Genomic DNA, 24,645 nt, shown 5'->3' on the forward strand with positions numbered 1-24,645 from the left:
TCACCAAAAAAAAGGAGATAATTACCATGGTAGAAATAGGGGAAATTTGAAGTTCTAAACACACAACACTCACGTACGTATCAGTGAGAGTAGCAAATCTGCTCACCGTGGCTCGGATGTACTCCTCATAGGACTCCTGGTGTTGGTCCTAGAGTTGCTGCGATTATATCGCCCGGCAGGGCCTGAGGGAGGTGGGGAGGAAGGCAACTTACGTGGAGAGCATCCTCCATCATCCATTCCTCAGAGCAGAACCGCGGCTCCGGCTTGCCCTCAAGGATGCCGATACCCTTCTGCATGAAGCTCCACCCATTCCCTCCAGACCAATCATCTTGCGGTCGCCCCTTTCCCTGCCATCGCCGCGTAGTCACCAGTCCTACATGACTACGGTGGCAAAAACACTAGAAGGTTGTGTTCTGTTGCGTCCGTTGCCGCGTGGGTTTGTGTCGTTTGGGGAGAGATACACTGTCGATTCTACTTCCGCGCGCGGGTTGAGAAGGAGGAGCCATCGCGAGGGGCCTGGTACATTGGAGGGATCAACTGTTGGCTGCAGATCCAAGTCACCCGTGGTCAATCCGACGGATGTGGCACCATGCTGACGTGGGTAGTGTGCATGCTGAGATAATTGCTAGTAGTGGGGATGAGCTTCATAAGGCGGTACCCGGTAAAGCAAAAACGAAACGATTAATACACCGCATCAGTTGAATTATACTCCCTCCGTTCAGAAATACTTGTCATCAAAATAGATAAAAGAGGATGTATCTAGATATATTTTAGTTTTAGATACATATCTTTTTATCCATTTTGATGACAAATATTTTCGGTACTTGTGTTAGATTTGTCTAGATACGGAGGTATCTAGCACTAAAATGAATTTTGATGACAAAATTTAAGACAAGTAATTCGGAACGGAGAGAGTACGTGAATTTGCCCAAACTTTTGCATTCTGCCACGAGCCGCGAGCACATTCTTTGCCCACCTACCACGCAAAGCGAAGCAGAGTGCACAAAGACGCTCTCCGGCCCAGCGGGCCCCACCTGTCAGCAGCATTCAACCCACCTGCCTCTGCCCGTCGCGGTCGCCGTTGGTTCCTCCGCCGCTCCCTTTATTTTTAAGCCCCGAGACAGAGAGAGATCGGAGTCGTCACACCGGAAAAGAAAAGGTAAACCGCCGCTAAACCCTAGCCGCCGGCGAGATCGGCCGACGCACCCAGTCCAGCCTCCTCTTCCTCAACCACCTCAGGTATGGACGGGTCGACCCCCTCTCCCCCCATCTCTCTGCTGTTCGTGCCGAGTCCCTCTGCAAGTAGTTTCGAACCTGCCGGAGCTGACGGCGACAGGTCGCGCGCGGATCGGATCCTATTGCGGCGGCGGTGGTAGTGGTAGTATTCAGTTCTTATTACACCCCCTGCCTGTTCTTGTTGGGTTTATCTATGTTCCAATCACTAACCAGAGCAGAGCAGGGCAGGGCAGGGGATTTTTCGCCCTTCCTAGTCGATTTTACCCTGAATGTCTTGGGGGTCCGCATCGCCGTATCCCTGCGTCTTCTTCTGATTGTTAGGCCGCCGAGGGCACCGGATCGATCAGGGCTTGATTAGTTACAGGCGGACCAGCCGGATCACTCGGCTATAGCACAACACAAGGGCCAAATCAGGGCTTAATTAGTTGCACACATGTCGGACCAGAATGCAGTGTCAGATCACACCGCCATACATACGGTACAGTCGATGCTAGGCCACACGGCCAGTGGAAACGCGGGCATCTGCTCGGCGTGGACTGGTGTCCTAATTGTTGTGGCGGATAATCACTCTGCTTGTTCTGCAGAAAACAGAGCTTCTCTCGTCTCTGCTTTAGCTGCCCAGTTTGACTTATGCACCTTGTATTATCATCTTACTGTTTCTGTTCTCGTGTTGAATCTATGCTGATACAAACTGTTTGGATTTCGTGCAGACATAGCATTAAGACGGTATGGCTTCACCGTTTGGGGCCGCCTCCTCGTGTGGCCTCAAGGCTGCCGCTCCTTCCGGATTCGCGACCAGGAAGCAGCTCTCCCTCGTTTCGCCCCCGTTGGTCTCGCTGCCCCAGAGGGCCAGGCCAGGGAGAAAGTGCAGTTTCCGAGTGAACGCTGCAAAGGAGCTGTATTTCAACAAGGATGGGTCGGCTATCAAGAAGCTGCAAGTGAGTCAAATCGCCATGCCATCGTTCATATGCCGCTGCGTCCTTTCAGTTTGTGATGCTTACTTGCTGACTTAATCTTTGCCTGTGATCAGACTGGAGTCAATAAGCTTGCCGATCTGGTTGGAGTTACTCTTGGGCCTAAAGGGCGGAATGTCGTCCTTGAGAGCAAGTATGGGTCACCTAGAATTGTCAACGATGGCGTTACGGTGGCAAAAGAGGTACTGTTCTGCCAGGAGATTTAGCACATCATTTCTTATCCTGTGGACTGTGAACTTTTCTTATGATGATTGGCTTCTGGATCAGGTTGAGCTGGAGGACCCTGTTGAAAATATTGGAGCTAAATTGGTCAGGCAAGCTGCCGCTAAGACCAATGATTTGGCTGGTGATGGGACAACCACTTCTGTCATCCTTGCTCAAGGGATGATTGCCGAGGGTGTTAAGGTACAGCAATATGAAACCATGGGTCTTGCTACAGTTTATAGCATTAGTGCTCTCATTCAGTTCTGGACATAATCTTCAGTTTGTTTAATTACTTTCTGCAGATTGTAGCTGCCGGTGCTAATCCAGTACAGATTGCCCGTGGTATTGAGAAAACAACCAAAGCACTTGTCAGTGAACTTCGAAAGATGTCCAAGGAGGTTAGATCTTACTGCTCTGTTATTCCGTTCTGGAAATACATACATTCTAAATTCAGTATTATGCCCCTCTGGCCTGCCATTCCGCAATCACAAATAGTAAACCAATCTTGTAATTCAATATTAGCATGCATCTGATTCTGGTGACTTTTGCTCACTATGCTACTTATAAATGAGATGGCTGATTCACTTCTAAATAGCTACTTTCTTAATACAGATAAATGTGGACTAAGCTTGTCTATGTGTTTAAATGTATAAATCAATTAGATGAATAAGTTGAGAGCAATTGGTGTTCAATATGACATCACCATGTTTGCAGAGTGTGCTAGTGAAACCGTGCCGCAACCCGCTAGCAGCACATCCCAGTTTCTCTCAAATATACATGCTCTGTTCTGTATCAACATTTCTATATTTTTCATCAATTCTTCTGAAAGGTATATGGTGTGCAGTCTACCATATCTCTTTTCTAGCTGTTGTTTTGAACGCCTGATGATCATATATACTAGTTATTTTCAGAAGCACTACTTGCCATTGGGATCATATATACTGATTTTCAATTCCAGTACTCTCTATTCCAAATATTCAAAGTTTGAACATATTGAATTGCACTCCGTACTGCAGGTTGAAGATAGCGAACTTGCTGATGTTGCTGCAGTAAGCGCTGGAAATAACTACGAAATTGGTAACATGATAGCTGATGCTATGAGCAAGGTTGGGCGTCAGGGGGTGGTTACACTTGAAGAAGGCAAGAGTGCTGAAAACAACCTCTATGTGGTCGAAGGGATGCAATTCGACCGCGGCTATATTTCTCCTTACTTTGTAACTGACAGTGAAAAAATGTCAGTTGAGTATGAGAATTGCAAGGTCTGATTCTCTATAGCTTTTTGCCAACTTGTCTACTTAAATTTCAGTAATCAACATCTCCATGAGTCCTATGCTATTGAGCTGATGTTTTTTTCCCATTACCCAGCTGCTTCTTGTGGACAAGAAAATTAACAATGCCCGAGATCTCATCACTCTTCTGGAGGACGCTATTAAGGGTGGATATCCAATTCTAATAATCGCAGAGGATATTGAGCAGGAAGCTCTTGCAACTCTTGTGGTCAATAGGCTTAGAGGTGCACTGAAGATTGCTGCTATTAAAGCCCCTGGTTTTGGAGAGCGCAAGAGTCAATACCTGGATGATATCGCTACTCTGACAGGAGGTAAATTTAATCTTTGGTGCAATATGATGTGTCCCATTGTTATATTGGTTCACCTATAAATGTCATTATTCGCCCAGGCACTGTCATCAGAGAAGAAATTGGACTGTCCCTGGACAAAGCAGACAAAGAAGTCCTTGGAAATGCCGCCAAGGTTGTAATTACTAAGGATTCGACGACAATTGTTGGAGATGGCACTACGCAGGAGGAAGTAACCAAAAGGGTTACACAAATCAGGAACCAAATTGAGGTCTCTATAGTTTAAACTTAAAATCCTCTCTTTCCAGTTTTCCATATCCTATTTAAAACTCTCTCTTTTTTCTCTCTTTTTGCTGCCTATTTTCCTGTCTACATAGCTTCAACAATTTGTCTTGTGCATGCCACTTTAAGGGTGGATGAATGCCTTAACTAATGTTTTTGTCCAACCTTTATCTTTGACTTTCAGGCTTCTGAACAGGAATATGAAAAAGAAAAGCTAAACGAGAGGATAGCTAAACTATCCGGTGGTGTTGCTGTGATTCAGGTACTTCTGTTGTTTCACGTTAAGCTGCCAACTGACGCAACAGGCCGCAATTGCAGAAAAGAACCTGGTAGTTCACTAGTCTGCATTAGCATGATATAACAGCTATAAATTTATACATCTTGATTTGTAGGTTGGAGCACAGACTGAAACTGAGCTAAAGGAAAAGAAATTGAGGGTTGAAGACGCACTGAATGCAACAAAGGTAATGCTTTCTCCTGGTGCAAATCTGATTGATCTTTGGGACTTGTGTATCTGTGTGATCTCATTCAGAGAGCCTTCTGGTGCAGTGTAGTATTGTGTTGATTTTAATTTTACGCCAAACTTTATACTCCCTCCGTCCGGAATTACTTGTCATTGAAATGGATGAAAATGGATGTATCTAAAACTAAAATACATCTAGATACATCCATATCTATGACAAGCATTTCCGGACGGAGGGAGTATGTAATAATTGCTTCTTAATTGACTGTATTCTTTTGTGGACAGGCGGCTGTCGAGGAAGGTATTGTTGTCGGTGGTGGCTGTACCCTTTTAAGGCTTGCCTCAAAAGTTGATGCCATTAAAGAAACCCTTGAGAATGATGAACAGAAGGTATGGAAAAGGCAAATGAGATGCTCTTTCTTGAAGTCTCATCATTTGAATGCTCTTTTTGGGTTCTGAGGTGCTGTTTTCCTTAATCAAAATGAACTAATTGTCTGTTTGCCTTTTCAAGGTCGGCGCTGAAATTGTTAGGAAATCCTTGAGTTATCCACTTAAACTGATTGCCAAAAACGCTGGTGTTAATGGCAGCGTGGTTACCGAAAAGGTTTGGATTCAGAATTCTTCTCTTAAATGAACCTGATACCCAGCAGCTCGTGCGTTTCTAATTTGAGCCTGCCTGCGTCCAGGTCCTTGTGAATGATAACTTCAGGTACGGTTACAATGCCGCTACAGGGAAGTATGAGGATTTGATGGCTGCTGGTATTATTGATCCCACCAAGGTACGAGCAAATTGTGTTGACACCTTTGTCTTGACTTTTTTCCCAAACTAAATCTTTCTTTGTAACAATTGTGTTATGCAAGTGAGTGAAAAGTATTTCAAACACCCCAAAAGTCTACTACGTATTATATTTTGCTGGAAATGACTAGATTGAGTTTTCCTTATGTACGCCGTCAGCCTTATATGCAATCGTATTGAAACATTAACCATGATCACCCATAGACTAAAGAGATGACCAGTTTGAGGAGATCTTGTGTTGCTCTGTCCCTGGAATATTTGTCACCACCCTCCATTCTCTTAACGAGCAGTGGGCCCATAAGCTAACCTGATTTCTCACAAAATAGGTCGTGAGGTGCTGCTTGGAGCATGCCGCATCGGTGGCCAAGACTTTCATCACCTCAGACGCCGTCGTGGTCGACATCAAGGAATCTGAGCAGGCACCTGCTGCGAACCCAATGGCCGGTTCAGGTATGCAGAGACAACAAATTATGTGCTCGCCATCAATACAATAGTTGTCATGTCTAACTTGTTTTGATACTGTCTTCAGGTTACGGGTTCTAAAATCTGTGAGAAGAGCCAGTAGCGCTGTTCTGGTGTCCCTTGGGCAGCATGCTGCGTCCGAGGTCATACTTTGAGAAAAGAAGTGTACCCCTATTGTGTCGCGGGTCGACGCCGGAAACTAAATTTCTGGTGCTATTGTCGCGAACCAAAAGTCGGAACGTGAGTCTTCTTCAAATTTTTATTACACTAGCAGTCTAGTCCTGAAAGAAAGTGAACACTATTTATTTTGCGAGGAAGTGAACAGTGTATTTGTAGGCGTAGGTAATTTATTAGTGATGTTCCCAGTCAATTAATTTATTGCTTAGGCTTGGGGTAGCTGGCTGTTGTTCCATATATATGGAACGATGATGCTCTTGTTTGGTCGCCAACATGCAAGGGCATGTCCAATGCCTGGGCACTTCCACGGGCGCTTAAGAAAATAGTAATCATGTAGCGGCGGCGTTTATACAGCACACTTTGGCTCCTAACGCGGAAGGAAAAAAAGTATAGCACCCGCTGCGGTGCGAGAAGTTGCGCCGACGCAAGGACGAATCCTTTGGCTGGGCTGGGAAAAGGAGAAAACAACAGGGAAATTGAGCGTAACGGCTGAAAGTCCTATTCTGCTCTGATTTCAAATACTCCCTTATGGTAAAATAAAAAAAAAGTAAAAAATCAAAATCAAACTTTGACAAATATCGTGTATGCTTGTAAAATTTCAACACAAAATGACATCCGTGGAAGGCGTGGTAAAAAACAAAATTCAGCACCACAAATTGTTTTCAAAACTAGCGTTTTTGGAATGTCGGTTTTGTTCCAATAATGCCATTTTGTGCTGAAATTTACAAGCATACAAAACATTTGTCAAAGTTTACCAATTTCTTTTATTTTTTTACTATTTTTTCGATTCTACTGTCGTAAAGGAGCATTTGAGCTCGGAGTAGAAACTCCATGTCAGCTACCCTCCACCTTAATTCAACCAAACATACGTAACGGCCGGGGATTTGACCCTAGCACCTGGGCTAAGCGACTGTGACTGCAGTGGGCCTGTTGGGCTTGTCTGATGTGCGAGGCCTGGTTTGCTGTGTCGGGTGGTTCTCTTAGCCGAACAAATACGATGGGCCCCCATTGCCTCGAAAATAGTAATAAATCACCTCAACTTCGAGATAACTAGGAGACCCAATAGCGTCGCTTGACTCATTCCGCTCTATTTTCTACTGGAGCTTGCCTAGAAAAACCATCAGCTGCTTGCTAAAAATTCATACTTCGTTTAAAAAACAGAATTATACACAAATTCACGAATTAATAAATATGTTCACAAAATTAAACATGTTGATGATTTTTTAAATGCTTATGGATTTTAAAGAAGTTACATATTTCAAAAATGTTTTTGATTTTTTTTACAATGTCTATAACAAGTTAACTTGCACACATGCATGGGTGGCTGCTGTGGTAACGTACATACATGGCCATGTTTGAGTCCACTTAATTAGAAGTTGTTTTATAATATGGTGGAGTCAGACTAGAGACTTCATTGCTTTATACACGTAGGGAACGGATCCAGCTTAGAAAAAAATTACCAAGTGCCCAAATCACTGAAATTTAGAGTGATTCCATGGGAAAGGAGACACCGAGAGGAAGGACACTAGTGAAGTGGTTCCGGATCAAATTGTAATTTCCAGTTCAGCCAGAAGACCCAACCATTCACTTGAAATTCAATCAAATAATTGGAAATTTAAAAATATTTTGATTTTGTATTTCTTTTTGTGCTACTAAAATGGCTGAAACATTTTGACCAAAAGATAAATACTCCGATATCTACTGAGATCATTGAGATTCGGTTTATTCAACGGCATCTCACTAAAAGTGAAAACCACGGGTATGTGTAGCATCACAAGTGTTGGTGCACCGGATACGTTCCCTGTGTAGTGTAGTGGAGTTCGACTAGAAGTTAGGCTAGTGCAGGGTTTGTCTTTATGCACACTGCATGACAGGCTGCTAAGTGAGCAACTTGACCATGTAAGGCTAGTCATAGTGGAAAGTAACTTGGACTAGTGTCATGCATATAGATGATTGTATTTATTAGCTTGTAGACTCATAACACATTTATGAGTCTATGTTACTCCCATCATCATCTATTTCCTCATTTAGTAATATGCCTAGTTGGCATTATATTGCATGAGGATACATGTTAGTACTACCTACTCCCAGTCTAACCAAGAACGAGGAACATTGATATCGCAGGTACTTTACCGAAGCAATTAAATGCACGGATGAATTAGCCGTGCATGAGGAGGAGGAGTACCTACTACTCTCTCCGTTTTTAAATATAAATCTTTCTAGAGATTTTAATATAAACTACATACGAATATATATAGACATATTTAGAATATAAGCTTATTTATTTTGCTCCACATGTAGTTCATTTTTGAATCTCTAAAAAAACTTATATTTAGGAACGAAAATAGTTGATTCTTGATTTTGTAGCAAGTGAATATACAAATAGCAGAACGATAAGTAGATATACATGAAAATAAGTTGATTCTGAGTTGCACGCGCGCACATGTCGGATCTTGTCTCATCAGAGGGGCAGTTGGAATCTAGTAGATAGTCTGTATCGGTTGACTGAACCCATTAGGGCATGTACAATAGTGGCATATAGATACATATGCTCCATGATAAAAAGTAATTTGAGGCATCTATATTAATTTATCTCTCTTCAATGCAAGCTATCACTAGTGGGTTTTATTAAGAAATAAAAAATAAACACTCTAGTACACATGCATCTCTACTTTTCACTCCAATCTTTTCAGCTTTTGTCACCGGACCACACTTTTTCTTTTCAAGCACCCGCCTCTTGTAGAGGATCCCGCTTCCCTATCCGAACCTGCTTTACGTCATATCCGATCCTACATGGCATGCGAGGCATCATCTTGAGACTATGCATTTAAGAGCAACTTCAATGGGGCGACCCATTTCGTCTACGACCGTTCGTTTGGGTCGGCGCGGACAGAAAATGCGGCCCAACGCGCCGACCCAAACGGACGCGCGTCTGTTTTTCGTCCGCGGGCGACCCATTTTTGAGCCTGATTTGCATCGGCGCGGACACACGACGGACGCGTGCTTGCTCCGCCTACTCCTGTCCCTGGGCCCGCTCGTCTGTGGCACATTGGCCTTCCCTCCCCCAGCCAACAAGCAACCCTCGCCCCCGCCTCCTCCGTCACTGACGCCGCCGCCCATTTTGCCGGCGACTCTTCCAGTTGCCGCCGCCTCCACATCCGCCCAGCAACGCCGCCCCTGCCCCCAGTCGCCCGCTGCCGCCGTTTTGCCGCCGGAGAGCAAGCTGGTTCCTCGCCGCTGTTTCCCCCATGCCCAGCCGCCCCGCGACCAAAAAGACACCTCGCCGCCCCAGCCACAGACGACCGACACGCTCGTCGGACGTCGTCACCCTCGTCGGACGCCGGCCGGGCAGCTAGCTGGTCTGTGGGCACCGCGTCTCCCCTCGCTGGCCGTCTCCTTCTTCGACGCCCGCAGGCTGTTCGACAGTTTGCCAAGGTACGAAAATGGACTCCGCCGACGAGTTCTTTTTCCACAATTTCCTTTGCGACTCCGACGATTCGTCCGATGACGATGAGGAGATATTGGCTGCTATGTTGGTCCATCACCACCTCAACAACCAGCGTTTGTTGTTCCGTGGCTCCATTCCGGGCCACCTTCCGGCGTTGAATTGTAACCGGGAGAGCGGGCATTTCCTTCTCTGGAAGGACTACTTTGATACAACAAACCCATTGTTCAAACATCACAAATTCCGCCGCCGGTTCCGTATGAGTAGGCGTGTTTTCAACCGTATTAGAGAGGGAGTGGTCGGCTATGATGACTACTTCGAGTGCAAAGAGGATGCCGTCGGCAAGATTGGTTTCTCCTCTTATCAGAAATGCACTGCCGCCATCCGAATGCTTGCATACGGAGTGCCCGGTGATCTCATTGACGAGTACGTCCGTATGAGCGAGTCTACATGCCTAGAGTCCCTGTATAAGTTTTGCAAGGCCGTGATTGCTGTGTTTGGCCCCGAGTACTTGAGAGAGCCGACAGCTGAAGATACAGCCCGTTTGTTGGCGATGAATGCTAGCAGGGGCTTCCCGGGGATGCTTGGCAGCATAGCCTGCATGCACTGGGAGTGGAAGAACTGCCCTTCTGCTTGACAAGGGCAGTATAAGGGACATGTCAGGGCTTGCACTGTCATAATAGAGGCCGTGGCGTCTCAAGATCTCTGGATCTGGCACTCTTTCTTTGGCATGGCTGGATCACACAATGATATCAACGTGCTTCAGCGCTCGCCGGTGTTTGCTAGGCTTGCCGAAGGCAACAGCCCACCGGTGAACTTTACTGTCAACGGCCACAGCTACGACAAAGGGTATTATCTGGGTGACGGTATCTATCCTCAGTGGACCACTATTGTCAAGACAATACCCAACCCTGTCGGAGAGAAAAGGAAAAGATTTGCCCAAGAGCAAGAGAGTGCTAGAAAGGATGTCGAGCGTGCCTTTGGTGTTTTGCAATCTCGATGGGGCATCGTTCGGTATCCTGCTAATACTTGGAGCACGCAGAAACTATGGGAGGTGATGACTGCTTGTGTGATCATGCACAACATGATAGTAGAAGACGAGCGCCCGGAACGTCTGTACGATCAAGGCTTTCAGTTTCAGGGTGAGAATGTTGTGCCTGAGCATGGAGTAGCGACAACATTTGAGCAGTTCACTCAGTTTCATGAAGACATGCGTGATTGGGAAACTCACGTGCAACTGCAAAATGATTTGGTTGAGCATATGTGGACTTATGTTGGCAACCAATAGATGTATCTTTTTTATTCGTTTTGCAAAACTATGTGAAACATTTTTATTTTTATTTGACCTGTAAACTATACTATTTATTTGGGCGGACTATTTTGTTTGTTAAATTTTCATTTCACCATATGTGAGAATGCAATGCAAAATTGGGCGGCCAGCCGGCCACGCCTGCACATATGGATCGGCGCGTTGGGCGCCCTGCCGACCCATATGAAAAACAGGGCGGACGCCGGGCAGGCGGCCGACCCAAACGGACAAAAAGCAGACAAAATCGCCGTCCGTTTGGGTCGGCCCGTTGGAGTTGCTCTTAAGTGTAAGCTAGCTTTTTTTAATCTAATCTAGTGAGGAACAGGTTCTGAAACCACGTATGTCCTGGTTTACTAGTCCTTTTCGTATTTTAGGTCATATTTTGATCATGGATTAAACTTGTAAAATAGAAGTTATACATAAGAACACCATTATCATTGAAAATTACATTCAAATATGAATACAACAATATAATTTTTGTTGCATGCATTAACATTTTTGCTAGTCAAATATGTGGTTAAAGTTTGATCCGAAATACGATTGGGACTAATAAAACCAAACAGAGACTTGCGTATATATCTACATCTGTGTGTCTCTCTAAGACAGGACAAGAAGGTGCGCACAGTTGTTTTAATCTAATCAAGTCGAGGAGTATCTAATAGTGGATTCTAAAGCAAGTGGATAAAGGTATTTATAGTTTTATACTACATATGTAGAAGCAAGTTAATTCTGATTTACACGCGCGTAGAGGTCGGATCTGACCTAAAACAAGAAACAATGCCCTCACACTTGCAAGGGACACCATGGTAGTTATGCTGCTAATAGCATCAGTTAGCTGAACCAATCGATCTGCTGAATCTATATGGATGCAATCAAGGAGCATCAATTGCGCAACTTGTCAGTACCGATTGACCGAATCCATTAGAGTACAGTTAATAGTAAAGCCAGCTGCCGGCTCTATCTACTCCTAAGACAGGGACACACATGCCGCACAGTTCATCTATAGCCGACCTAAGAGCTGACATGTCATCTATAACCTTATAATACTTAGTTATTATAAGGTTTTACTGCTTCATCACTATGCAACCTACCTCTTCACAATGTTTCTTGAAGCTCATGCTATAGCTGACTGCTAATTTGATACCTACTTCTCTTCTCCCTCATCTTCTCTACCCTTAAACTCAGCAAGAATATAATATATAAATACTTATAGCTTGCTTACATCACCCTACTATTATATTTGCTCGTAAGATCAAGCGTAAATTAGTTTGTTTTAATCTAATCTAGCGATGAGTACCTAGTTGATTTTGAAGCTACTTACATGCACTTGCATCTGCATCACTGTGCCCCTAAGACAGCTGGGACACATGCTGCACGGTTCTTTTGATCTAATCTAGCAAGTGGATAAACCGATAAACATATCTATACAAGACAAAAAGCAAGTTGATTCTGAATTTCACACGCGCAGAGGTCGGATCTGATCTAAAATTCTTAATAGATCGACGGTGTGGGCACTCTACGGACGACTCTCTATAAGTAAGCGGTGTTGCTAACTTCTTTGTAGAGCCAGGTAGCTAGTACCACTCAGCTAGCAATGGTGGCTAAGGGTATGGGTTCCACAAAGCGTGGCGTTGTGTGGTGCGCCGGCCTGCTCGTCGCCGGGCTTCTCCTCGTGGCGGCGGAGGCAGATTTCTGCTCCGAGGACTGCCGTGGCAAGACCCATTTCTTGGGCTGCGTCCGTCGGTGCAGATCTCAGCTTGAGGTTGCACGGCCGGCGAAATGCGTCGCCCTCTGCCATGGCAAACCGAACTTCATGGCCTGCTGCAATGGCTATCGATATGCCCGACGAGCAACCCTGCATCTGCGTCGGGCCGGCGGGGAATCAACAACGCATGAAGAAGACGAAGCAAGCGGTGGAGCCATTGGTGTCCTGAAGGCGCCGACCCCGTCGCTGTGTGAAGTGCTCTGCCCTGACCAGCGGGCGGACTGGGTGAAGTACCAGCAGTGCCTCGATAGCTGCCGGCTTAGTGCGCTTCTTCATCTTAAGCTCGCCGGCAGGGAATCAGCAACACATGAAGAAGCAAGAGGAGGAGCTAACATCTTGACGGCCGTGGCGGCGCGGCTGTCGGATGCATGCCAGGACTTTTGCCATAACCACGAGCACTTTGACTGGTGCGTCCATCGCTGCCGGTTTGGGCCGCATCTTAGGCTTGCCGGTGGCGGTGGGGAATCAGAAGAAGCAAGCGGAGGAGGAGTTGATGTCCTTAGGGCGACGGCGGCGATGGCGGCGGTTGACCCACGTATATGCGATGAATTCTGCCGTTACTGGCCACAGCCGGACCATGACGACTGCGTCGAGCTCTGCTTGATTGGGGCCTATGTCCAACGAGCGCCTCTGCATCTTAAGCTTGCCGGCGGTGAATACCCGGCAGATGAAGAAGAAGAAACCGGAGGGGCAGTTGATATCCCAAAGGCGGCCGCGGTGAGGATCCCGGACAGATGCGTTTTCTTTTGCCGTGACCGGGTGGAGGATTACGACTTGTGCCTCTTTACCTGCCGGACCGGAGCGCCCGTGCATCATAAGCTTGCCGGCGGCGGGGCCGATGAATCAACAACACAAAACAAAGAAGCGCCAGGAGAAGCGGTTCATGTCCGGGAGGCGCAGGTGCAGCAGGAGGCTTCTGCAGGAGCACAGCCGATGAAAACCGACCCGTGCGAGGCTTACTGCAGAAGGCATGCTCGAGATTTTCCGGCCAAGTACGCAGCCTGCCTGCTCCAGTGCCAGTCTGGTGGGCACCCAGGAGGGGAAACAATGGCACAAGATGAAGAAGCAAGCCGAGGAGCGGTTGATGTCCCGGCGGGGGCACAGGTGCAGCACCATGAGGCTGTCGCACGAGCACAGCCGATGAAAAATACGGACCCGTGCGAGGACTACTGCAGGGAGCAAACTCGTTATTTTCCCAGGCCCGGGCAGTTCTTCGATTGCGTCGAGGAGTGCCACGCCGGTCATGGTAGGCTCGCCGGCGACGGCAGGAATGGGATCCTCCGCGGCGTCAAGGAAGAACCACAGAAGAAGGACAGCGAAGCCCAGCCCCAGCTTGGCCTCGGCACCGGCAACATAGCCATGGAATAATAGTAGTCTATTCTCGTGGTGAGCTTAAGCTAGCTCGTTTCTTTTCCGAAATAAATAACGGTCGGCGTGCGTGCCAGCGTGTGGCCGGTCGAGTCTGCTCCTGTGTCGCCGGGATCTCAAGTTGTTTGCGTTCATTCTGTTAAACAATTTATGCCCGGCCGCTGCCGAATGTTGATCGTGTGCTTAGAGCATCTCCTGAAATTTCGGCTTGGAGGCGATCGGGTTTCCAGGCGCCGATTTCGGCACACTTTTGACGCAAAATGGCCCACTATCGGTGCAAATTGATCAATTCCGGCCCGTATTCGGCGTGCTTAGACACAAATTCAACGTAAGCTATTTTTATCACATAGTTCATCACATAAAATCAATAAAAATCAAATAGTTCAATACAAATTATATAGTTCAATAAATAGTTTAATAAATAAAAACTCATATTTCATCACACATTGAGCTAGGCGTTGCCCTTAAACCTCCATAGGTGCTCCACCAGATCTTGCTGCAGTTGTTGATGCACCAGTGTGTCTCGGATCTCCTGACGCATATTGAGGAAGGCAGTCCAGGTTGCCGGTAGGTGGTGATCAACTTGGGCAAGAGGACCCTGCCTATAATATGGTTCAGCGTCAAACATTGTCTCTTCCTTCTCGCTCTCAATGATCATGTTGTGCAAGATGACACATCAAGTCATGATCTCCCACATTTGATCTTTTGACCAGGTCTGAGTAGCGGTCTTTTTTTTCCAGCGGGGAATGGCCTATCTTGCGGTGGGTGGGTGGGGGGGGGGGGGCGCCGGGATCGGCAAGGCGGTTGGAGGGTGTGCACACGCGGGGGGGGGGGGGGGGGGGGTGGGGGTGGGGGGGGGATCTGAACGTGCAAGATGACTTTTCGCCTGACAGTGTGGCCCAGACGCGGTTTTCCCTTTCGCCGGAGCCCCCGAACACCACCAGTGCACTGGGTTCAGCCTGGGATCGCCGGGCCCAAAAACGGGCCGAGGCGGTGGATTTCGGCATCTTGGGGTGCGACTAGAGGGTTTTTTCGGCGCCGGCATGAAAAAAGTCGCCCTGGGGGACCTGTTGGGGGCGCAGATGGATATGCTCTTAGCGTGTTTACTCATATGTAAAACACACTACTTGTCTCATACTCGCCACATATTTTGCACTACTTGAAAATTACTGAAAATCATGAAATAATTTTATAATACTATGTGTAACTATTATGTCACAAATTTTTACAACCAAACTAGTCGGGAGCCTTTATGTTGGAGCCGCTTCTCGCATCGCCCCTCTTCTTCTTTCTCACAGTTATCCTTCTCCGGCGGTTTCGCACACAATGGAGAAACTCAAAGAACAAAGCTTTGCCTAGAGGCGTAGCTAGTTGATTATTGATTCTGAATCAAGTGAATATACATCTAGTATATACTTACTGCAACGATAAGTAGATATACATGAAAGGAAGCTGATTCTAAGTTGCACGCACGCAGATGTCGGATCTGGTGGATCAGATCGGGTGGCAGCTGGAAGCTAGTAGATGGTATAGATTCATCAACCACATTATACTACTAATAACACCAGTTGACTGTACCCATCAATCGCTATATGCATGTAACCGAGGAGCAGTAAGATCGAGTGTAAATTAGTTTGTTTTAATCTAATCTAGGGATTAGGAGCTAGTTGATTTTGAAGCTACTTACATGCACATTCATCTGCAGCTAGTTGATTTTCAAGCTACTTACATGCACATGCATCTGTATCAGTGTGTCTCTAAGAGGAACACATTCTGCACAACTCTTTTAATCTAGCCCAGCAAGAATAGTAGTGGATTCGAAAGCAACTGTACAAAACGTATATATGCTGCATAGAAGCAAGTTCGTTCTGAGTACGCACTGAAGGAATCACTTTATATGCCGACGGCCAAAAGCCATCGACAAAGACCCGAAAACCGTTGGCATAGGCTACGCTGACAGTTGCACCCCCCGAAGCTTCTAGGTTGCTCCTAGTCCAAAAAAAAATCATTAGAGTTCCGTAGTGTTTAGACTTTGTTTGGTAGGGATTTTTTGTAAAACCAAAAACACAGAGAACAACAACCGGCATTGATCACTAGGTTAATTCCAAAAATGATATAAAATTACATACAAAATATATAGAATTAATAATATAATAGCATGGAACAATCAAAAATTCTAGATATGTCGAAGACGTATCAGCGTCCCGACCACCATCCACCGGCGCCTCTGCCCCTCTCCACCGACGCCTCGACCACCTCCAACACCGGTGCCCCAGCCCCCTCCACATGCGTCTCGACCAGCCCCTTCTACCGGCGGGCCTCCAGCTCTACGAGCTCTGCCACACTGACATCGGCAGGCACAAAACATCTCGATGAACTCCTCCTCGTACATATACAAACGACGATATAGTGTAATTGATACAAATTCATTGCTTCTGCTGTGCTTGTTCTCGCGGTTTGTTGGCCAGTGATGGAGATGATAGATTTTATTGGTCGAACGGGCCAGGTGTATTTGCTCGTGGTTTGTTGTCTTCTTTTACAGGGAATGGAGATGAGTGCCAAGGTTTCGATGAAATGTTGATTCATTTCTGTTTTGTCGAATTTCCGACACTTAATATGTCCCATTTTTAGCAACGCTTATTTTATTTTTTGTAATAATTTCCATATTTACATATGTGCTCTAATGACACAATAATTTACTCTCTTATTTGAAAGAGGGCAAAGGCCATTTTAAACGTACAATTTTTTTAAGACAATAGAACGCAGATGTCCACATACACGCACATACACCTATCCTTATGAAAGCACGCACACCCTACCCCTATGAGGACCTCCGAGATACTGAGCCGGCACAATATCTTGATATTGACGAAATCACCATTATAGACGTCTTCATAGTCGACGGGCTCCCACTGAACGAACATCGCGGGAAAGGCTGAAATAAATTCATAAAAATGCGAGCACCAATGCTAAGTCTGCTTGAACCCTGGTGGGTTTGTTCAACAACATGGTACCTAACCATCTTACCTCTTAAGAGGTAAGACTAATATTAGCCGCTAGATTAACAAAAATAGACGGCTCATATCATTTGGGACCATCTTAAAAGAAAGCGTTAAACAAAACATCAATAATTGTTTGTAATACAAATGAATAAATGTTTTAGAGTGCTATAGACTAGCCCGTGCGAATGTAAAATGTATAGTCACGACTAGTAAAATTGAATTACAAATGTCTTTTATGCGTGCTAAATTGACTGACCAACATTGGTTATATGTATATGTGTTGTGTTCGATACAAGTGGATCCACTCGGCGAGCTAGCAGAGGAGGAGCGGCACTGACGATCGACTACGGTTACCTGGAGCGGCATCTGCGAAGATCGGTGGGCTTGACGGTGCTGTTGCCGGGGAAGAAGAAGTGTAGACGGCACGAGATGCGCGTCCAAAAGTGAGCCTTGAGGAAGATGCCCACTTTCCAGCGCGCCCGTGCCTTGCCCCGCAGGTCGAACGGCACCATGCCGGCGTTGAGCGACTCGTCCATGGACCGCATCCCAGCTGGGTCCAGTCTCCGTCCCGTCGACACCACGTTGTACTGCAGTGCGAGGGAGCTCTCCGCCGCCACGACGAAAGGTGCTGGCGTCCGCAGGAGAGCCACGTCGACTCCGTGGAATTGCAGGGCGAGGTCGACATGGGAGAAAGTGGCATCCGCCTTGGAGTTGTTGTTCTCGGCCAGGATGGTGATAGGCAGCTGAAGGTACTGGATGGTGCCGTCCTGCTGGGCGTACCGTAGCGCCCCCAGCTGCGCGTCGGAGACCACCAGGTATGGCATCTTGGGCATGTTGAGGAGGTACACGGCGAGCAGCGTGACGCCGATCACGATCATGGCCACGGCGAGCACCGTGCACAGGATCACCATCGCCCACCTGGAGCTCTCGTGATGTGATTTCCGATCCCTCCACCAGGTCCTCCAGCTGCAGGTGGCTGCCTCCACCACGGCTGGCGGCCTCTTGATGCCCTGCTGATCTCTTACTACCTTCGCCTGCTCGACGTCCTGAGAGGCTGGCGGCGGCACCTTGGCGGGGTCCTTCTCATGATCTCCGGCCTGCTTCCGGGACATGTCCGTGAACTGCGTCACGTAGAGCTTGTGGCCCATGACGGGGCCTGTCTCCGTGACGCGCTGGCGGCCATGCAACATCATCATCGACAGCAGGCAGGCGCGGAGAGCCTTCAACCCCATTCCCGAGCTGATCAACTCGATGAGCTTATCCAGCTGGGCCCTGAGGATGTCAATCATGGAGTTGGACTGCTCAAGTTGAAGGTTGTTCCTGGCTTCCACCAGCTTGGTATTGGCTCCTTGGAGGCCCACGCTGTCTGCCAGTGTAATCGCCTGCCGTAAGTCCTCTATGTAGATTTGACGGACTTGCTCAGTGAGCACGGCCTCCGAAATTGGAGACGAAGGGTCAGCTGATCCGGTGCGGCGTATAGTGACCCTAAATTCATGGGAGACGAAGGGTTTTCCGTTGATACTGCACATGTGTGAATGTATTAGTAGACAAACTAATGGAGACATGTACACCCCTCGGTTCCAAAATAAGTGACTCAACTTTGCACTAATTTTCAGTAATAGATAGTATATGTATTATATACCTATATGTGCAACTGGCGATGATGACCGTCACGTTCTTACTCCTGTGGACGGTAGGGAGGAGGACATCGATCATAATGTTGCGTAGTTCTGCAGCGAAGAGATCGCCAAAGCTGACGGTTACCGAGCCGGTGTTGGTGTCCTTGGTCTGCTGGTAGAGACCGGCGTTCACCTTCTCTATCGTGGAGTCGCCTGGCTTTGGGGACACGGTGAGCTTCAGGTCCTGGACGACAATGCTGAGAAGGCCACCCAGGATCTGCGAGAACGGCTCGCTCATACTCTCCCCGTCCTCGACGAAGTTGAACGTTCCTCCTTTGCTCTTCATTGCGATCTCCCCCAGCACCTTCCATCAAATATACGTGCGGACTAAATTCTATTATATTATGCTAAAGTGTGTATATGACACGTTCACCGGAAAATAAGATAGTCTTGTTGATTCTATATATTTCTTGTTGATTCTATATATGAGTACCCACATCTCCGTAATTATCATTGGAACCACTTTTGTATGAACATACTGGTTTGTATATATGTGGTTGAATTTAATTTACTGAAACTTTGACTACTGATATCTTCTTCATATTTAGATGGGATACGCACAAATAATATTTGTAGATTTTTTCTCACATGACAACTTAGCAATAATATTAACTAAGCAAATGAAAAATGAAAAAAAATTGTGTTTAAAGTGGCCTTTTAAGGCTATATATATTGATGTCTAAATCCACAAGTTCTAGGTTTAAAGTGGCCTTTTAAGGCTATATATATTGATGTCTAAATCCACAAGTTCTAGGTTTAAAGTGGCCTTTTAAGGCTATATATATTGATGTCTAAATCCACAAGTTCTAGGTTTAAAGTGGCCTTTTAAGGCTATATATATTGATGTCTAAATCCACAAGTTCTAGATAACTATGAGTCCCAGCACGGCTCATTATGCTGATCTCAGCCATCGACTTGTCGGGTTTCATAAACAGGTTTGACGCGCTTCAATTTTATTCGTAGGATTCAAACTGGTCTTATTGTGATTTAAACTTTCAATTTTGTGTAAGAATATATCCAATAGCCAGAGGAAACCGAAGGAGTAATATATACTAATGCGATTCTAAAAAAATGAGCCTTTTTTTATTCATAGGATTTTTTTTTCAGGATTGCACAAAAGTTTGTCTGTAGTGTAAAGAAATCCTGAGGAAAAAACCCTATAGAATTCAATCATACAAATAAAAAAACTTACATATGATTTTCTTTTTATAGATTCCAATACTCTCAAATTTCTATGAAAATCCCCGCAAAAGGAAATTATATGAAAATCCTTTGAATCAAAGAGGCCCTTAGAGACGACGTGTCCCGTGCAATGCGCGGGACACAGTGCTTGTTAATTCTATACCTACTATTAAAAGGAGGTGATATTCCTGATTTCGTCCCACTCCGTTTGGTCCCACTTCAATTAATTTCACATACGCTATTTTGTTTAGTTAGTTGCCACCCGTTCTGGCCCAACGGAGGAAGCCCACTTGTCGGTGCACTATGGCCCAGGTCCGAAGAGTTGGCAAAAAATAAAATTGCCCATGGAAGGGTTCGATCTCATAACCTGCCAACCGGCCACACACCCATCTAGTGATATGAGAGGATTTTTGTTCTCCTGTTGCAAAGCACGGCCTTTTTGCTAGTAATTACTAACAAATCAATCAATCAATCAATTGAGGGAGGGAGGATCAAGTATGTTCATGTACCTTGTGGTTGGAGTCTGCACCAAAACCAAACGTGTAGACCGCCACATCGCTGACATCAACGGTCCTAGCATCGCCTTTGTTCTGGTCCCCATCGGACAACACAAAGATGCTGGCAACGCGGCCGCGGGCGATACGGCGGCCGTCGAGGATTTGGTGGCCAGTCTTGAGGCCGGCTTCCATGTTGGTCATGTTGATGACTCCCAGGCCGTCGACGAGATCCTCTAGGTGTGCCTTTGAAGCCTGGGTCATGGATCGAAGATGGCACAGCCTCTGAGCGTCGTCGGAGAAGGTGACGATGGAGAGACGGTCGTTGGGGCTGAGCTTCCTGATGACGAACTGCATGGCGGTCTTCATCCTGCCGAGCCTGTTCGCACCCGTCATGCTGTAGCTGATGTCGAGGACAGCCACGAGGTCCAACCCGGAGCGTTCTCTGGTGGAAGATGCGCCGATGAGCTCCAGCAGCACCTGCTGCTTGTGCTCCTGCAGTGGCGCCCTGTTCGTTGCTGTGTGAGGCACCAGCCATACGTTTTGGGCCGTGTCCCGCTGAAGGGTCCCTGCGTCAGTCAGGAAGACGATCGATTGGCAGATTTTGTCAGTGAATGAAATGATGCTTTTATTTATGCTTCCCATAAAAAACTGAATGGAATAAAATCACCTGGTGTATAATATGCATAAGGGACGTTCTGGTCTTCATCGTCAAAATCGAAGGACATCGCGAGCGAAAGATAGCCCCTACTTGCTAGCCAGCTGATGTGTAGTAGCTAATTTAATAATGCCAATTTGATATCGTGTTAATATATATAGGAGAGGATGGAGTGGCATCAAGGGAACGGAGGTTTTGGAGGGAAGTAAGGGAGAGGATGCCAATGTAGGAGCAGGAGTTTGGTATCTTCTTTGCTCTCCATCACAACTTCCTTTTCGGACTTTGCGAACCAACCCGTGGTTGAATGATTAGAGGGATTGTAGTATCCCCATCTCACCAGGGTTCAAATCCTGATGCTCGCATTTATTTCTGGATTTATTTCAGAATTTTCGACGATGCACATTCAGTGGGTGGAGACGTTCCCATCGACGACGAGGTGCATACGGTGATTTTGTAAATTCCAAGATGATATGCTGGCTTAGTCTTTCGGAGGTGCTCATACGGGTAGGGTGTGTGTGTGTTCATAGGGGTGAGTGTATGCGTGCGTATATGAGCGCTTGTGTCTGTACTGATGTTCAAAAAAAGGAAAGGATGAGTATTATCAAAGCATGTGCTGGTTGTGTCGGAGAATTCTCATCGGATTTTCAGTGCACTGACGAAATAATTAATTGTACATACTGAAACGATACCCCATAACTATGTACAGTACGTCCCTAAAAAACTATGTACAGTACCTTTTGCTCTGCTATTAGTAAAGACTAGTAGTAGGTCTATGCGCTGCTACGGGCTACAATGCATATACAAATGAATTAAACAAATAACTAAGATCATTTTCAAGGTCGAAGTTCATTTCTCCCTTGTATGTTTAGGCGTGTTTGGACATCAACCACTACTGCAGGAATGACAAGCAGCGGCGGATGCAAAATGGCTAGCAGTGGCGGGCAGGCTCCCAGGGCCGCCCACCACCGACCTCCCGCCACTTCTATAACCCCATCAGTGGCGGGCGCCTGCCCGCCACCGGTAGATAGTCTGCAGTGGTGGGCACAGAGACTTGCCCGCCGGTGCTTTACTTTGAAGTAGTGGCGGGCGTATTTCTGCGCCTGCCACTGGTTATTAGTCAAATAAATTAAAAGTTTCACAACAGCGGCACCATTTATGCTGTCATGGTTGCGTTTTTCATACAACACATATCAGAATACATTAATAAGAATAAATGATGACAACATGTTGGTGCATACATAGCTCTAGTTGTTTTCAATCATAACTACAAATGGCCCAACTAATTATTCATAGCTAGGTAGAACAAGACTGACGATACAAACATCCATCAGTTCATTAATCCTGATAATGACAAAGGATTGGACTAGGACCTACTCCTCTCTTTTTAAGAATGCCCCTGCATCCCCAAGGTGGATCAGAGAGATCCACTGGTCTCCAATTTCTGGTTTGCACTCATTCAATATTTGCCGCCATTCAAGAATTTTGAGGCGTCCATCTCTCGTTGGTTTGCAGTCGAGTAGGTGCCATTGAAACTGGTCTTTTGATGGCAAATAATTGTCATCTCACTTGTCGCATTCATCGCTGCAGGCACAACAACTCTTTGGAGCTTTTGTTGAAGAACAACATAATAACACAGTAAGCATTGTAGTTTATTTAAGATGGACTAGTGGCTAGCACAGCTTGTGGACTAGTGGTACGTATAGTGTAGTATTGGGACCAGCTCCGTAAGTGCCCTTAAACGACTCAACATCATTAAAAAGAACACAAGATAATTCTCCTCCTCCCAAGTAAGCTCGGGTCCGGCAGTGTAATAGGTCTCATCTACTATATTCCGTATTTGACCTCGAGATAGAAAATAACTTGTAGATTTCTATTAAAATGTTAAGTTATGAGTGAATAACAAATATGTTAAGACTTAAGATAGATTACTTAACAAATGTGTTTAAGAAACTTACACGCAGGAAAAATAGGAATCATATCTATTTCCACCCAAATGTCTTGATCAAAATGAGGAAGGGTGTCTTGAGGGATGCCAATATCAAAGATTATAATCATACACTCCTCAAGTCCGTAAGCCTTGCATATTTTTTCCGGTTAGAGCAACCGAAATATGTGTGATCTATGTGATTGTAGATCTTAGCTTCGAAAATGAAACCATGTTTCGTCTTCAGATAAAAAGTCCTTTGGGCAATGTCCTCTCTGTCTTCGACATGCAGCTTCTCTAGGACATAAGGCCTTGCATAACAGGGGATGCACTAGTCATATTTGAAAATAAACATAAATTACACGTTAAAACAAAAATCTTGAGACATGTTTAATTAAGAAGGAAATATATGTAGTAAGGACGGCGAGGTCCATCTTTGCCGTGGCACCGGTAGGATAGCCATTCAATAGGACTGCCAATCTTGGCCGTAGTATTGAGCTTAGCTATAGCTCGTCTTTTTCCGCCAAATAAAATACTGGCCGGCTACTCGGCAGCCACGCCATGCCATTGTTTGCTTTATTAATTCTGTTTGCTAAAACAAAGTTTCCATGACTTCTACGGTGAATGTTTTCAGATTTGCAAGTATTGGGCATGTTCTCTAGGGGCACAAGTCACACATCTAGCTAGTTGACTAAACCATTAATGGCATGCACAAAAGCAATATACAGAGATGCGATTTCTTGTTGGTTTATCGAAGCAAGTTTATGCATATTCTTTGAAACAAGCAAATATATATCAATGGTGATATCCCTCCCTCTCCAACAAAGTGGATTTACATGTGACTACGGCTATGATAGGCCGGAAATTACCAAGAGACTCGCTGAATTCATTGGTGTAATCGAGTGCCCGTGCGAAAACAACAAGTTCACTGCCAATATTGCAGTATATCAATATCTACTAGCTAGCGACTTAGTAGATATTTCAAAGAAAACAAAGCTGCAACATGACCAGCCGTCAAATGAAATCTATCAAAATCGCAACACCGTAAGTGATCACAACCTTCGAATTATCTCTTTGTCTTTCTGCCTATCGACCTCACAAGTTTGGCTATTGAATGGATTATTAGAGGCAGGTGGTGGCGAGGTTGAGATTGTGCCGGTCGACCATCTCCACCTCCTCTGCAGAAACATAGTAGGAGCTGCATGACTAGCCCTCCTATATATGGTGCTGCTCGTCACCTGTGTGGATTCATTTGGCTGCACCCGTTTACATAGACGCCTGGCGAGGCAAGTTGAAAACCTTGTGGGTCAGCTCTTTCACCTTTTTTTATCGACATTTCCTAAAAACTAACAAAGGCTTAAAAATATGTATGATCTAAGAAAACTATCAATAGAAGACAAACACCTCGCAAATAAAATAAAATAATAGAAGAAACCATAACGTAGGCCATGCGTCTTATGGTGGGCATCCTAGCTTTATCAACACAGTGCAACACTTTTCTTGCTGCATAAAAGAACTTCCATTACATAAAACAGATTGATAAATCTAGTGACTTTTTTTTGACAAACAAAAGAAAGAAATGTGCGATCAATATTTGGGACCGGAGGTAGTATGTTTTCAAGGAGGAAGCATCACCCATCTAGCTGGTT

At 45.8% G+C, this 24,645-nt stretch overlaps 3 protein-coding genes across 4 annotated transcripts; 2 read left to right on the plus strand and 1 right to left on the minus strand.

The window, feature by feature from the left end:
- Positions 1-1,054: 1,054 nt before the first annotated feature.
- On the plus strand, positions 1,055-6,367 carry LOC125513429 (ruBisCO large subunit-binding protein subunit beta, chloroplastic). Its single transcript, XM_048678547.2, has 15 exons — positions 1,055-1,239; positions 1,947-2,174; positions 2,267-2,392; positions 2,478-2,615; positions 2,717-2,812; positions 3,431-3,673; positions 3,780-4,014; positions 4,092-4,261; positions 4,457-4,534; positions 4,665-4,736; positions 5,021-5,125; positions 5,247-5,339; positions 5,422-5,514; positions 5,858-5,981; positions 6,061-6,367. Exons 2-15 carry the CDS (start codon positions 1,965-1,967, stop codon positions 6,072-6,074), a joined length of 1,797 nt encoding a protein of 598 aa, XP_048534504.1. The 5' UTR covers positions 1,055-1,239; positions 1,947-1,964; the 3' UTR covers positions 6,075-6,367.
- A 6,104-nt stretch (positions 6,368-12,471) lies between these two features.
- LOC125515302 (uncharacterized) lies at positions 12,472-14,199 on the plus strand. The gene has a single exon (XM_048680747.2). It carries the CDS (start codon positions 12,519-12,521, stop codon positions 14,055-14,057), a length of 1,539 nt encoding a protein of 512 aa, XP_048536704.2. The 5' UTR covers positions 12,472-12,518; the 3' UTR covers positions 14,058-14,199.
- Positions 14,200-16,824: 2,625 nt separating this feature from the next.
- On the minus strand, positions 16,825-21,180 carry LOC125514662 (putative E3 ubiquitin-protein ligase WAVH2). 2 transcript variants are annotated; one of them, XM_048680002.2, is made up of 4 exons: positions 21,085-21,180; positions 20,430-20,983; positions 18,702-19,042; positions 16,825-18,580 (listed from the first exon to the last, which is right to left on the minus strand). In XM_048680002.2, exons 1-4 carry the CDS (start codon positions 21,140-21,142, stop codon positions 17,410-17,412), a joined length of 2,124 nt encoding a protein of 707 aa, XP_048535959.2. In that variant the 5' UTR covers positions 21,143-21,180; the 3' UTR covers positions 16,825-17,409. The 2 variants fall into 2 exon arrangements, with proteins under 2 accessions (XP_048535959.2, XP_087383642.1); XM_087527516.1 differs by lacking the exon at positions 21,085-21,180 and having other exon boundaries at positions 20,430-21,059.
- Positions 21,181-24,645: the final 3,465 nt, after the last annotated feature.

Source organism: Triticum urartu, chromosome 6A (assembly GCF_056163025.1).
Source record: "Triticum urartu cultivar PI428250 chromosome 6A, HENAU_Tu73, whole genome shotgun sequence".
NCBI lineage: Eukaryota > Viridiplantae > Streptophyta > Magnoliopsida > Poales > Poaceae > Triticum > Triticum urartu.

Excerpts from the sequence above, each read along its gene's own strand:
- LOC125513429 (XM_048678547.2), top strand. The coding sequence starts at position 1,965 with ATGGCTTCACCGTTTGGGGCCGCCTCCTCGTGTGGCCTCAAGGCTGCC. Across the intron at positions 4,535-4,664 it reads GTGGTGTTGCTGTGATTCAG|GTTGGAGCACAGACTGAAAC; the intron begins GTACTTCTGTTG and ends CTTGATTTGTAG. Across the intron at positions 5,515-5,857 it reads GTATTATTGATCCCACCAAG|GTCGTGAGGTGCTGCTTGGA; the intron begins GTACGAGCAAAT and ends CTCACAAAATAG.
- LOC125515302 (XM_048680747.2), top strand. The coding sequence starts at position 12,519 with ATGGTGGCTAAGGGTATGGGTTCCACAAAGCGTGGCGTTGTGTGGTGC.
- LOC125514662 (XM_087527516.1), bottom strand. The coding sequence starts at position 21,059 with ATGGGAAGCATAAATAAAAGCATCATTTCATTCACTGACAAAATCTGC. Across the intron at positions 19,043-20,429 it reads GTGCAGACTCCAACCACAAG|GTGCTGGGGGAGATCGCAAT; the intron begins GTACATGAACAT and ends ATTTGATGGAAG. Across the intron at positions 18,581-18,701 it reads ATCGCCAGTTGCACATATAG|TATCAACGGAAAACCCTTCG; the intron begins GTATATAATACA and ends ACACATGTGCAG.